Source organism: Halictus rubicundus, chromosome 9 (assembly GCF_050948215.1).
Source record: "Halictus rubicundus isolate RS-2024b chromosome 9, iyHalRubi1_principal, whole genome shotgun sequence".
Classification (NCBI taxonomy): Eukaryota; Metazoa; Arthropoda; class Insecta; order Hymenoptera; family Halictidae; genus Halictus; species Halictus rubicundus.
The window spans coordinates 7,051,325-7,065,768 of record NC_135157.1 but is presented as its reverse complement, the minus strand read 5'-3'; the positions used below and the strand labels follow the sequence as shown (position 1 = coordinate 7,065,768).

General features: G+C 42.6%; 1 protein-coding gene across 2 annotated transcripts in view; it reads left to right on the top strand.

Moving 5' to 3' along the window:
• Nucleotides 1–14,444, top strand: part of LOC143357394 (discoidin domain-containing receptor 2) — a 155,821-nt gene that overhangs the window by 124,254 nt on the left and 17,123 nt on the right. For both annotated transcript variants that reach the window (XM_076793857.1, XM_076793856.1), the window contains 2 exons: nt 759–864; nt 9,777–10,008. In XM_076793857.1, coding sequence (XP_076649972.1) covers nt 759–864; nt 9,777–10,008 — 338 coding nt within the window. The remainder of the gene's footprint in view (nt 1–758; nt 865–9,776; nt 10,009–14,444) is intronic.

The window sequence follows — 14,444 nt, the reverse complement described above, 5'->3', positions numbered from 1 at the left end:
TAGCTTATACAATTTTACTATTATTTTACCGTCCGAAGTTAACGTACCGCATTTTTATTCTTGGTTCACTGCTGTACATGAAAATCACATTTCCCTTAACTTCAGATCGTGTTACTGAAAATGCTAATTTAGACAGTTGATAAAATGTGAACCTGTGTGCATGAAAATGACATCTTTTAAATCATCTTAGAGGAATGGAAGGAATGGTTTTAGGGGATCTTCTCTGTACTGAATTAATGCACTCTTTGTAAACGATGAGAATCTTTTACTACGCGCCATTATTAAGATTATTCTATAAGTTCTGAAGAATGAACAATCAAGCGATCGCCTTGATTGATGGAATATTTTCCCAGGGATAATAGAAACGATTTAATTTTTTTCCACTTATGAAATTTAATTAAATAGTATCCGAAGAAACCTGTAAATCTATGTAGGTTCATTTTAATGTCGCTACTGTTGACCGACTTGCCTTTTGATTTTGGAATAACGGCAGATTGTCTGTAGACGTATTCAAACTCTAATGAAACATGAAATGTTTTCGAACAATAATTACTGGTCACAGATAGAAAAATGGTTTAGGTTGCCGCGATGAGTTCCCCGAGAGGTATTCGCAAAGATATTCCCATGATATGATTAGCGGCGCGATCATATCGAACAATTGAAACGTACGAATGATAATTACGCTGCTAGCGAACGAAAGAGCACGGCGGAACGAATATGGACGTATATATAATCAAAGCAATTTCCTTTGTTTGCAGCACAATGCATCGCTCCCCTGGGGATGGAATCTGGTGTGATTCCCGATGCAGACATCACAGCGAGCTCGAGTTTCGATAGCGGAAACGTCGGGCCACATCGCGGACGGTGAGTGAATTACCGTGTATTACCGTCTCGTTTATGGAGCGCATTATGCAGATGCGATGCAATACGCATTCGGAAATATGATAAAATTAACCCCTTTGTGAGCGACGCGGAACAGAGATGCAATTTCCCGAAATCAGCGCGCTTCGTTAAGTGACCTATTTGGGGATAAATGGAAGCCCGTTCTCGCCGGGGAAAGACACTCCCTGCAAATTCCCTTGCCGAAAGAACAAACGAATCGTTCCGCGGATTGCTAAGAACATTACGGTACGTCACAATCGTTTCAATTAGCTTTCAAAGTTTTTATTAGCTCGCCACCGTACGCAGCCGTGCGCCCGCTGAATACCTCAATTTAGGATCTCGAAACTTTCGAGCAACGGCGAAACGAAACTTTTTTACAGAATTCTCAAACGCGAATTTTATATTACGCGTGCCGATGTACAAGTCATTGTTTTTTTTTCTCTCGCTGTCTCGTCGCGCAAACTCTCTTTTTCCTGAACGCCGCGAAATTGTTGGCGAGCTGAAGCGAAAAGGGACAAGTAAAGACTAAATATTTTATGGTCGTGGAACCTAAATGGATTTTATTATTTTTTAATGGACAGATTGTTCTTCATTAAATCACAAATTTAGATAATACGTCTGTATACGTCTCATTTCGTAATTTATGTTTGTTTAACACTTTGTCTATCGGAAAGAATAGGATTTTCAATAATTGCGCTGTACGCAAAGCAAACTGAAAAATCTTCTTTCTTTTTGTGCTGTTGGTGATGCTATTAGAAAGCCCTCAGCCATGGATCATAGACAAAATTATGTAATAATCGTTGATAGATAATATGTTCTGAAAGAAATTAAAAATTCTCTAATTGCGTTGATAGGCGAAACAATGAAAATCCACACAACTTCGAAGTTGTATCATCGTGTTTCGGTAATGATGTTATAAATTGCTCGCAGGTAGATCTATTTTACCCGTGGAAAATGGTCGGTGATCCATCAATTTGTCGAGGGCGAAATTCAAAATAAATTTGTTATCGGCGCGGATAATGCATGCAGCGCTCTTCTTCCCAAATAGAAGAGACGATTTGTCAGGATACCGACGGCCGGACGTTTTAAAACGGGCTGCAGATTGATGTCGGGGCAATTGTGCGATGGTGATCGACGACAGCCGAGAGAAAGAGGAGAGAAAATAAAAAACACGGAGAAAGAGGAGAAAAAAAAAAGAAAACCATCGACCGCGGCGCACGATAACGTTTCTGACTCTGAATGCTTTCTACGGCTTAAACGGATGATCCTCTTCCTGTCCGTCATCCTGTCCGCGGCCGAGATAGCTCACGATCGGGACTCGACCGGTCACCGTATTAATCACCGACTACTAAACTGCACGTCTAATTCGGCCTTCGAGCTGCAATGAGGATTAACGACGCGGTCGTGTCCCGCATGCGGAGCCATTTGTATCAAACGTCTTGGGCGTCGTTAACGCGGATGAAATTTCTATAATTATCGTTTCCAATCCAAAATCCAAACTGGAGCTTCATCTTTGCCCAAATTCGTAAAAACTCGACCAAACTCACGAATAAAATTCGAGACTTTGTGATTTCTAAACGACTGGTTTTCTATTCCACAATTATTGGAATTATGAAAACGTTTTCATAGGAAATTACTGAATCGTACAAAGTTCAAGTCGATCCTTCTCCCTTCTATAAGGTCACTTTTATATGGTTTGTGCTTGGTAGGTTTAGCGTTAAACAGCTTTAGAGGATGTTCAAAATTAGTAACTACGAATCAGCAACTACTGTTCGTCCGTCAGATGATGGCTACTCCCCTACCATCGCACGCGCTATTGGCCTAACCGCCGTCGTTCTCGACCAATCGCAACAACGCGTGCGATGGTACGAGAATCAGGATACAGTGAGAACCTGAAAACTCTGCTCAGCCATCATCTGACGGACAGACAGTACAGTGGACGAAATTTTTATAAGGACACTACTGGTTTCAGTAAGAGATAGATAAGTATTTTTCTTCCGATGTTAATATTTTTCCTCGCGACATTTTCGTTGAAGAGAAAATATTTAAACTATTACTATATACATATGTATAAATAATTTCTGAATAACGTATTAGATGTGCGTATTGACACTTTAGATGACAGTGTTTAGAACACTTTTGTTAATTCTAGTAGCCTAACATCATTCTTCGACTTGTGACTTCGTACAATACGGATTCGTATCACGGCAATTGTCTCGAGCACAACTATAGCATTACGCGGAGGTCAGCAGAGCTATTAGGTGGGGTAACAGAGAAAATGTTCCGACATCGAGGGCGTCTTCCATGGTGTCCACGGGATCTCGAGGAAAGCGAACACGTAATACGAGTTAGATACGCGTATTTTAGGGTAAACGGAGTCGTATGGGGTAAATAGGGTATTCACCGGGAAGCCCGCAGTATCAGGAAGCCATGGGAGTGCCGTTGAAGAAGGTCTAGACAGTCTACTAGCGAAGAGTGCTCGCAAGCGACGATATCGGCATTGCATCGAAAAGGCTTTCCTTGCTTTTATATCGCAGCGAGAAGGAAAATATCGCGACAGCTTCTTACACGCCGCATCGCAAATCATCATTCCTGGATTAACAGTGTTTGTCAAAGAGCCTTCTCCCCCACCCTCGGAGACTGTAAACACCTTCGTTGCTTCCATTTAATTTAAAAGTCCGAGGCTATCGAACGCTATCAAACAGTTTAATCATCATTAAACCGTGCTTCTTGCCCGTTCATAAAAGATAAAGCCGATTACAACATAATAAAATGAAACTCGAAAGAGGTTTAACGTCGACTTCACTTTCACCTTCGCCCGGTGAAACCATTCGCAAAAACACTTGGAAATGTTATCTGACCTTCTGTTTTTATATATTAATCCACGGAGACATTCGTTCGCATGAAAACACGGGGAACGCGGGAAATGGGCGTAATTGCGTATTACTGATGCATTATCCTAAAACACTGCGCGTCCACCTCTATATACACCGAATGCAGCCGTTTATAAAATTTTTATTCCGGCTGACTCAATTTGCAGTAAAACTCCGCGAAATCTCATCACCTGCCCGTGAAACGTGGTAGTAACACCTATACGCGGCGAATAAAATATTTCCAGGATTAAAACGCGGGCGTAAATTATTCGGGATTCGTTTAACATTCCGCCGCGGGGCGTAAAAACGTCGGATGACACGGCCGTTCTCGCATTCTAATGCGTCTCGACTCTCGGGGCGAGTCTCTTTCGAAAAACGATCAAACGTTATCGCGGAATTTTAAGGATCGTTCGACAATATGTTTCCCGAGTCGAACGTATTCGCGAGCGCCGCGCCGGTTCGTTAACGCCGTGGGTGGTCTCGTTCGGATCTCGTGTTCGGACGGTGTCTCTGGCGTCGTCTTCTTTCTTCGATGTTGTTCTCGCTCGGTGAAATGGTAATTAGCCGGCACGAATAATCGAAGAATACGCGGCGACTACAGCGGACGCTCCATAAGGACGCTATGATTTACGAAGAACTATTAACCCCTTGCACTACGATTTATTTTACGCTTTCAGTGATTAGAACTTTTTTGTAATTGGTAATTTCCTAAAAAAAGAAGAAAATTTATATCTATGCCTCGTATGCCTATATCTTCTTTAATGGCTGTACATTAACAACGCCGAATTAGAATTTTATTTCGGCTTAAAGGAAATTAATAACATACATATTTATCAGACTCTGTTCAGAATCTTCATCACGAGTACGACTCGATATTGTAGGGCAAGGGGTTAATGTATCTTATGAAACTTTACTAGATTTAAACATTAGGAACTTCGCGTATTATACAGGGTGTCCCAAAAATGTTGTATTTCCTTGAAAGGAATTCCTGGGATCATTTGAAGGAACTCTTTCCTTTGCGAAAATTAGTTATTAACGAAAAACGCGGACCAATCAGAACGCGGCTGTAGCACAGGGATTCCGGCTCGGCGACAGCTCCCGCTTAGCGTGGCGTTGGCATTGGCTGGGTCAGAATCTAATCTCTGTAGCCACGCTCTGATTGGTCTGCGTTTTTCGTTAATAACTCCTTAACAAATCCACGGAGAAGATTTTGCAAAGGAAAAAGTTACTTCAAATCACCCCTTCCAAGGAAATACATTTTTGGGACAGCCTGTAGAATTTGTGTCACTAAACTTTGAGTCTTTCATTGGTAATCACATAATTAGCACACGCTGTTCGAGGTCGATGCTAAATTTCTATAGCAAGTGTAGGTATTTCTATAGGAATTGTACTCCAGAAATATATATGACAATTATAATGCTAAGTAAGAAAAATATTCTTGAAATACAGGGTGGGACATAGGTATTTCTATGGAATAGTACTCCAGAAATATATATGACAATTATAATGCTAAGTAAGAAAAATATTCTTGAAATACAGGGTGGGACACCTAAATATCCCTGTTACTAAATTTATGGAAAAAGTGCACAGGACAGAGTTGCAATATTTTAGAGGGCACATACAGAGGTATGGTAATTTTTCAGATATTTCAAGGACAAGTATTTCTTCAAATGGAATGACTTTTGTCGAATCACATTCTACATAGGGACCCGCAGGAGTAAAATGCGACGCCGAGTCACGTTCGATTGCGATGGATTGATAAAAAGTTTTGATCAGAAATTGGCTCATGAGGCAATTTTCTCACCGAGTCGTCTCCTGTCCCACGGATAGCAAAAGTCGGCCGAGCACGAGCGAACGAAATAAATTCCACAGCCGTAAGCAACGGAACGCCCTCCTCAGCGTCGTCATTCGTCTTCGCATCTCGCGTGCCGCTGGATCCACGTCGCTCCCGGTCCAGGGTCGACACATTCACGGAAGAGGAACGTTTTCATCAAACGGCTCGGGGTGTCGCGAGGTCAGAAAGGGAGAAAAAGGGAGACGGGGCCGCTCTCCCCGGTCGCCGTGGGCAACAAATCATCTCCGTCCGGAGGAGACTCGTAAGTCTAAAGACCCGGGAATAGCTCGAGTGACTGGCTTCGTTCGCGTTCGACAAACCATTCCTCTCGATAATCGGCCTCTTGGTCTTCACTTGGGCCTGGCTTTCGGCGATTCCGCCGACGTGGCTTCTCGCAGGCTGAAGTCGGCGTAATCGTCCGTTCCGAGATTTATCGCGGAGCAGGGTGGCGTGTGCTCACCCACTCTCTCTCTCTCTCTCACTCTCTCTTGCTCTCGTTCTCTCACTCTCTCGGCGCTCGGAATGTCTTTGATGCCTTAGACTGTATCAAAGTGGCAGCCAAGGCAGTTCGAGCTCTCTTAATGGGCTATGAGTTATGGTCCGCGCTGGATACTCCTCCCTCTCTCTGTCGCGTTCCTATTTACCTTTCTCACTGATCCTCTTTACTTCGCCGTTCGCCTTTTCCGCTCGCCTTTTATCTCCGGTCTCGTTCTTTCCCGATCGGCCCCGGCTTCCTTAACCCGAAAGACGCTCGCGCCGAGACACCGTCGCCGAGCTTTTACTACCATCCGCCATCAAAACAACACTTAAAATTCTGACACTACAGAGAGCCCCGCGGTAGCTCATCGCTTTATTGCGAATACTTTGCTCGGTGCTCGCGGATTCGTAAATGCCTCGCAACGCTACCGAGAGATCCGCTGGCTAAAGCAAAGCTGGCGTGCGAGCTGCTCGTCTAAGGAGATAATTTTTATGGGAGATTTTATGGCACGACAGTTGCGCCGCGTCCTGTTCCAGCTGACCGAACTAGTTCCAAAGAAATTAGAACCGCATTAGCAATCGCGGCAGCTGACTGCTTGCACAGACAGAGAAATATTTTAACTACGTTTCTTCTACCCTATGTTCTTCCGATCACCGCAATTACTAGATCTCGAATCGATATGTCCACTTCTATGGATTTTAAATGCGTATTGCAACGTTCGAAGATGGTGAAACTAAGTAGCGTATCGAGGCCTGAGAGCCGTAAAAGATTAAAGGATCCGCTGAAAGTGGCCATTCGTATTTTAATATTCCCCGTAACATCTTCTACGGCCAATTTTCATTACCTCGCGGCGGAAACTGCTCAAAGGGATCGTTACGCGAGCAACAGAATGTCATTATAGAAAATTACTTAAGAAATGAGAAGTACTGTGTGTTTAGAAATCAGCCTGCACAATATTGCTCCTCGAATTCGTTCGGCACAGCCTACCAGCTTTTTCGTTCGCAATGGTTTCGCTTCGCGTTCAAAGGTGTTGCGTTCCCCGATGTCGGTCTCTTTGCGAACCTCTGGGCGGCGCTGCTCGGAAAGCAATCTTTGGCAGAGCGATTTGGTCGTCGTCTATTTTTTTCTCGTCCGCAAACTTCAAATTGAGTTTGGAACGCGGCGTCGAGCGAGATCACGATCTGAATCCTGCGTTGGGGCACATTTTTAATGACAATACTGATAGACTGTTCGATCTGCTGTACAGCAGAGGTATCTAGGCATCGATGTAGACTTTCATTCGTTTTTCATTTGTTTTAATCCACAGGTAAAATATCATTTATTAGGCCACTTTTGACGACAATGCTGATACGTCTGTTCTTGTCATTCATTCTTCGTTTCTATTAATCCACTGATTAAATGTTGTAGAAGTTCCAAATTCTGTTTTATTAAAATTTATTTACAATTGAAATGGAAGTGGATAATATTAATTCTTACAAAATCATTGCGAGTACATACATAGATCTAAAATGTAGATCTTCCCATGGTTAGTTTGAAAATGTAACCAACACATCGCAACTGCAGTAATTTCAGAAAAAAGGAAATTAATAAGTGATTGCGTTATTTATTTACGGAATTGATCAAATAGAATGTACAATTTGCGAGATCGATACAAATTGGTTTTACATGAATTTGTACAGCGTGTCTGACGGCCATCATAATAATTTCGTCGGTAAGCGCACCCGCAGCTGAAAATCAGCTTAGAACCGTCTCGCCTAGTAACTACAGTAAAATCAAACGGGGCAGGCACATCGAAAACGACGTATGGCATATATCTGCCGGCAAAGCGGTCCGTTAATAATTCATCGCGAAGGGAGAGGTGCCAGGAAGTCTCCGGGCATCCTCGGGCGCGCGTGTTATGCAGCTCGCTGGTAAAACATTTATAGGACGAGATACCGGTTAATGAGAAACTAAAATGATAATTAAGCACGGCGAGTGAGACGTCAAACGGAGAAACGGACCGATTATGCGCGAACCGGCTTGTCCCCGGTGTTCTTGGCGGATCGGCTTGAAATCTCGGCGGAATTCCTCTTCCTCTCTCCCTTCACTCTCGCGAGACGCGTTTTTCGCGGTAATCACGGGAGCTTTTTAATGCCGTAGACTAGCCCGCGAAAGGTATGTGCGAATACAATTATTAGCCGGCTCGAAGTGGCTTCCCCGCGTTTCTCGCGGCGCGGAATGGAACGGAGCGGAGCGGCGGTGCCGGCTCATCTTTAATTCATACCATCCGGTGGCTCGACTCGATCGATAAATTATAATTTCACCCCGTATCGCCCCGGCGCGAGGTGACGGTTATCCGTCAGCCGCGCGGAGGATCACGTATTTATACGATTTCCTTTCTACAACGATGTAACATTTCCGATTATACCCCTCGTCCTTTTTCGCTCGCGACTTGTCGAGAGATTTTTATCGGTACGTCGATTGGCATCGTCTCGCTCGGCGATGAGTCAATCGGATTTCAGGACAAAAATCGTATTACAACATCGCTACAGGCGCAGGTGACGTAACTCAAAAAAGTACGGTGATTCATGGAAATATTCAGCCACTCTTGAAGAGCTCAGCCTCGTGTGAACGCTGCAAAATTTAACAACTTTCATGAATTCTTTTCAAAATGATGATGATAACAATATTAGGTTTTTCCAAAAGTTTCATTCGTTATGTGTTAATTAAATAACATGAACATATACAAAGACACGATTATCTGTTCATTAGTGTTTCATTTGTCCCCAAGTTTTAATCTGAATTCGCATTGAATGCATTAATCAAAAACGGAACAAACTTTCGGGACAAGCTAGTCGCGTAATTGTTTAATTATCTACTCGTTTGTGTAATTAAAAAACTGTGGAATTCTTGGACCAAATTAATGCTTCGTTCCCGGGAAAATCAAGTTTGAAAATTCGCCGGTGATGCTCGCTATCGAATAAGAATCGTCTGGCGTGTCTGGTCATGGCTAACCAATTCTACTTCTCGCGAATGGCAGAACACACTCATAGCCGCCGAGTTTTGAAACTATATTTTCCCGAAAACGAAGCGTCAATCGAGAAAATCTTATTCGTTTGTGGCACCATCCTGAGACACCCTGTACATAAATGTGTAAAACTTCAAGAAAATTCCACAAGAAAATGTGCTTACCCAGTTTTTCCATGAATATCTTGGATTTGTAGTTGACAGTAAGCTGATAAATTTCATCTGTAAAATTGCTCTAAGCACCAAAAAATAAAAATCTGACAACTATTCAGTAAAGACTCTCGCAGCAATCAAAATGAAAAATACGTCGTAGGGAAGCATTGATATCTTAATCAAGCAGATCATTAAACAATTTTGTTTTTACTTCGAAAACTTCATTCCTGAATAGGTTAAAGCGTCTGGTAAAATCGCGTGTAGTAATTTTTAAACGGCCTGTACACTTTCGAACGCAAATGCAAACACGAGATTTCTTTCGCGCGGTTGACAGTATCATAAGCCCGTGAAAAATGAAAAAAAAAAGGAGGAGAATCTTCTAAGGCTCGCAGCGTGTCAGTTCCCAAGAAACGATTCGACGTTCCACTTTTCCGGGGACGAGCCGTTAAAAAAAGGTTTCTCTTGCTAAGGGAAAGAAGGGCGAAGAAGCTGAGGAGGGAGGGGAAAAAATAAACGCCGGTAATCCCAGAGTAAATATTTACCCTTACAGGCTGAGGCAAGAGAGCCACGGAGGCGCCTGGTGCCCGAAGCAGCAGATCACGAGGGAACCACGCGAGTGGCTAGAAATCGATCTTCACACGGTCCACATGATCACCGCCACCGGCACTCAAGGACGCTTCGGCAACGGCGAAGGTGTCGAATACTCGGAAGCTTACATGCTCGAATATTGGAGGCCGAAGCTCGGGAAATGGGTTCGATACAGGGACGTGCAGGGCGAGGAGGTGAGTCCTTGTTTCATTTATGCGATAATTGAAGAGATTATTACTCGAGAGGTATCAATTACACCTTTCGCTTGTTTGTCACGGTGAGAATTCTCTTTTTAAACTCAACACCCATTTTCTTTTTATAAACCTACTCCAAAACGTTCTATTTCTTTCTCTTTATGCTGCAGGGTGCATTTCTTTAACCATTAGCGTTGGTGTGGCGACTCTGAGGTCTAATAAAAATTGATACATCGTTATTCAAAATATTTTTCACATTATAAGTAACTTCTTAACGTTCAGTCAAAAATCATTTGGACAAACCAATTCATATTATAAAAAATAATATATAATTTTATGAATTTCAATATATAGTAGTACGTATAACAGTTGAACTTTTAGCAATTTCTTAAATAAAAACAAACATAGCAACGTGAAAGTTGTTTTAAGTAACAGTATGGCAATTTTTAGCAACGTCTCAGAGCCATTCCAGTACAAAGCAGTACAGCACTCTTCATTGATTCATAGTAGAGAAACGACTATTATAACCAGAGAGGGATGTTGTTCTCTTTGGAGAACGCGTAATGAATTCCTGCGTGTCAGAAGTTGCGAATTATACTCTCGGCCAGTAAGGCTCGCGATCGATCTTCTAAACGAATACATCGATGTTAAGTTAAACGGAGTTTATGGCGGAGTAGTTATTTCTCGAACGCAAACAGAAGGGCAGACGTACGACAGGAAGTTGTAAATCACTCTGCTCGTATTTGTTGGCTGAGAAAGCATAGCGATCTTGTTGAGACAATGTTGTACGGTTCGAAGGAGTTAATGTGATCATGTAAATATAACTATCCTGAGGAATTTTATGCTCTCGCGAGATGAAACGGACTTGGATCCCACATGCTTTTAAATAAACTTTCATAGTGTTCTGAGTTTGGTGGATATGTCTGATGCGATCTGGAAAAGGCAAAAATCGGATCATTTTAAAAATACGAGTGATAAACAAATTCTTTTAACTCTAGTGAAAAGACGGGCAGAAATGAACATTTAGAATTATCGTTCAATGATATAACAATACTTAAGACGCGTACTTTTTTTAGTATACGGAGAAAAATACCTCCCCTTATTAAATAAAAGTGGAATCCGCTGTACATTCATTATTCACTATTTTTGTTAGTAAAGAATACACAAAATTCAGAGTTAATTTTTTAATAGAAACCACTTAGTTTCCAATAGTTCCATTTAATTTCCACTTAGTTTCCAATCTTAGTTTTTAATAGAAACCATTAGTTAGAAACCACATTTTTAGAATCACACTGTTTCTATTACAATAAAATTATTACACCGTGAAAGCTCGAATTCAAAAATAAACTGAAAGCGCTAAAATAGTCGTTTTATTTTAGTTCTGACAGAGCTTCGATCGAACCGTTTGCCTCTGCGTTTGACTCGAATTGTCGAAAACCGGGGTGCAAAACTACCGGCGCGGCGGAACCGTCCGCAATCAACTTACCGAGCCATTAGTATAATAAGAGAAACAATGGAGGGATCATTCGACAGTTGATAGGCAGATCGGCTATTAGCGTTTAGGGGCGTGCGGCAGTGTTGCTCGTCGGATCCCCGTTTAGAAGCTGGAACCGCACAGCGAGGAGGCGCATAATTCAATTCAATTAACCGGTCACAACAATTCACCGGCGCGAAAGATCAACGAGGTTACGTGTAAGCGGAATCTCGCGGTTAAATTTAGTCACGGTGCGATACGCGTGTGCAGCTCGTCGGCAGCTTGATGTAGCAGAGAGAGAGAGAGAGAGAGAGAGAGAGAGAGAGAGAGAGAGAGAGAGAGAGAAAGAGAGGGAGAGAGAGAGGGGGGGGGGAGCGCGGAGATTATTGAGAATGATTTGTAGTAGTGTCCGCAAGTCCGCGGGCCAGTAACTAAACCGTGACGTTAACAAGACGTAAATCTCGGCGGTAATATGCTGCGGCCGGTCAAAAGTGGTCCGCGGCCGATGCAATTTACCGGAATAGATCGGTAACCGTGAACCTACGACTTTAATTAGCAACACCCAACAATAGGGGCGGGGAGCCCGGTTCATTTATTCTCTCCGTGGGCGAATATATACGTCTCCTACCCGTGTTACTCTCGCGCAAGAGAATCCGGTGAATCCACCGGTTCGGGTCTGACATCGATGAATGAACTGTCCTCCGAGCGTACTACGGCCACGCGTCGCCAAACTGCTTCTGTCGCTCGACGATACGCTATTATCGCGCCCCGGATGCTTCGCCGCAGGCTCTAAATCATTTTGATTTAACGACTTCAGCAAAACTGTTTTGTTTTCGCCGACCGTAAATACTGGCCGATGTTTCGCTCAAAGCGATTCTCGAAGGAAAAGAGCTCTCTCCGTTCGGCGCGTTTGAGAGATTCCTGCCGGCAGAAGTATAGTCTGGCCGGCCGAGATTGGAATCGCAACCTCTTCCGAGTCAAAAGACCGGGCGGGAATTGAGATCAAAGGCATTACTTAGCCGGGTGATTCCGGTGTAACAGGTTCACAAAAATCAATTTCTCTTCGCCTCGATCGAAAGTATATTTTCGAAAATGCGTACCTCAACTTTTGTAGACGAATTTCGTAGTTGTGATCACGAAGTTATTCAGCGCGATGTGTTCGGTTCGGCAAGCATTCTATGACAAGTACCTTTGAAGTCCTTTGTATAGTCCCGGCATGACTATTCTGAAAAGAAAATCATTCATTTTTTACATTCGCTTGGCAATGACAGGTGCTACACGTCACGCCAACGAGCGTTCGAACGCCAAACAGGTTGACATGACCGTGCGCTGTTCAATAAATAAATAAATGCAACTAAAAAAATATGTTTCGTTATCGTTTACAGATCGTATCTACATGTCACAAGAAAATTCATTCCCACACTAGAAAATACTTTATAACTGTTGGAAGCAACCTCTTGGCAATCAATTTGTAACTACAGATTGAAAATATTTAATTGGTGGTCATAACAGATATTTACTTCGCTCGAATCAATTCAGGTTCATAACAAGCTGATAATAAATAACTATTAGCAGACTCTGACTGCAGAAGACAGGCTGCAGAACTGTTGCTTCGTGCCTGATTAATAGTAAGCTAGATTTTAACCTTTTGCACTCGAATAGCATCTACGAGACGTCACGAACGTCGAACGATGATTTATAGGCTTATAATTATAACTGTGCTTCCTTAAGTATACGAGTATTTAATAGATTGAGCACGTTCACTCACAATGTTTAATTCTAATATTTCTTTTTATTGATATAAGTACTTCAAAATTTATTCAACGTCACCGAACCATGTAAAGTTGCAATACCTTGAAATATCTTCATTTATTTAAGTAGTTATAAAAAGCAGAATTATGTCCAATTAATTATATAATTTCTGTATGCAAGTTCTTCTTTTCAGTCACAGTTATGCACACTTACGGAATTAGAATATTTTAATTCAATTGAAGTTAACTATTTTTGCCGACATAGTAGATGACTTGTTCAATTATTAGTATAGAAAATAATCCAAATACGAAATACGACAAGTCAGTGAAAGTCAATATTGCACTTATGCCGTTCAATTTGAGATCCTCTAACTTTATTCGTGCACTTTCGACAGTCAAACTTTATAAGACATCTCGTAACGCAAAGTCGGATAGAGAGCGAAGACCGTGGACGTCTAGAAAGAAGTCTAAATTATACCCTCGAGCGGCAATCGCTGTCAGACATGGCCGACAATCTTCATTGAATTCCGACGCTCGGCATCCCTGTCCCGAAACAGAAACAAATATAAATCATCTCGACTTAGCGACATTGTTTTCAGTTTTCCTCGGCTTTATGATTTCCCGTGGAAAAGCGGGTAGCGAACGGAAGAGGAGCACGTATCTAGGTGGAGTTCTAAGGAAGTTCCACTATTTCGTGATATTTGTTCTGAAGAGCGACGCCGGAGCCAATATAAGTCATTTCGCTCTGCCGACAATAACATTATTTTCGAGTATTTTTATTTTATTTCCGGCGGACGCGACGCGAACGTTTATTCCAGGGGAACGATCGTGATTCCTGAGAACAGAAAGGATAGAGGAGGTGAAGAAGGAGAGAGAGAGAGAGAGAGAGAGAGAGAGAGAGAGAGAGAGAGAAAGGAGAGAGAAAGGAGAGAGGGTGGTAGAAGGAAGAAGGAGGTGAACGTCCAGTCGACGAGGTGGATTTCCTTGGAAGTTAGTACGTGGAGAGAGAGGGTGCTTCGAGCTTATTTGTATAGGAGGGTGGATCAATAAAACGAGAGAAGGGAAAGTCGTCGCGTGCACGCGGGTCAGACGATTTCGACTCACCTACATAGGCGTATACCTGGCTGAATAGCCGAGGTCCTTCGAACCTACAACGCGCATCCCACGAAGGTCGGATTCGACGAAATTTAACCTCCCTTCTTTGACCGCGC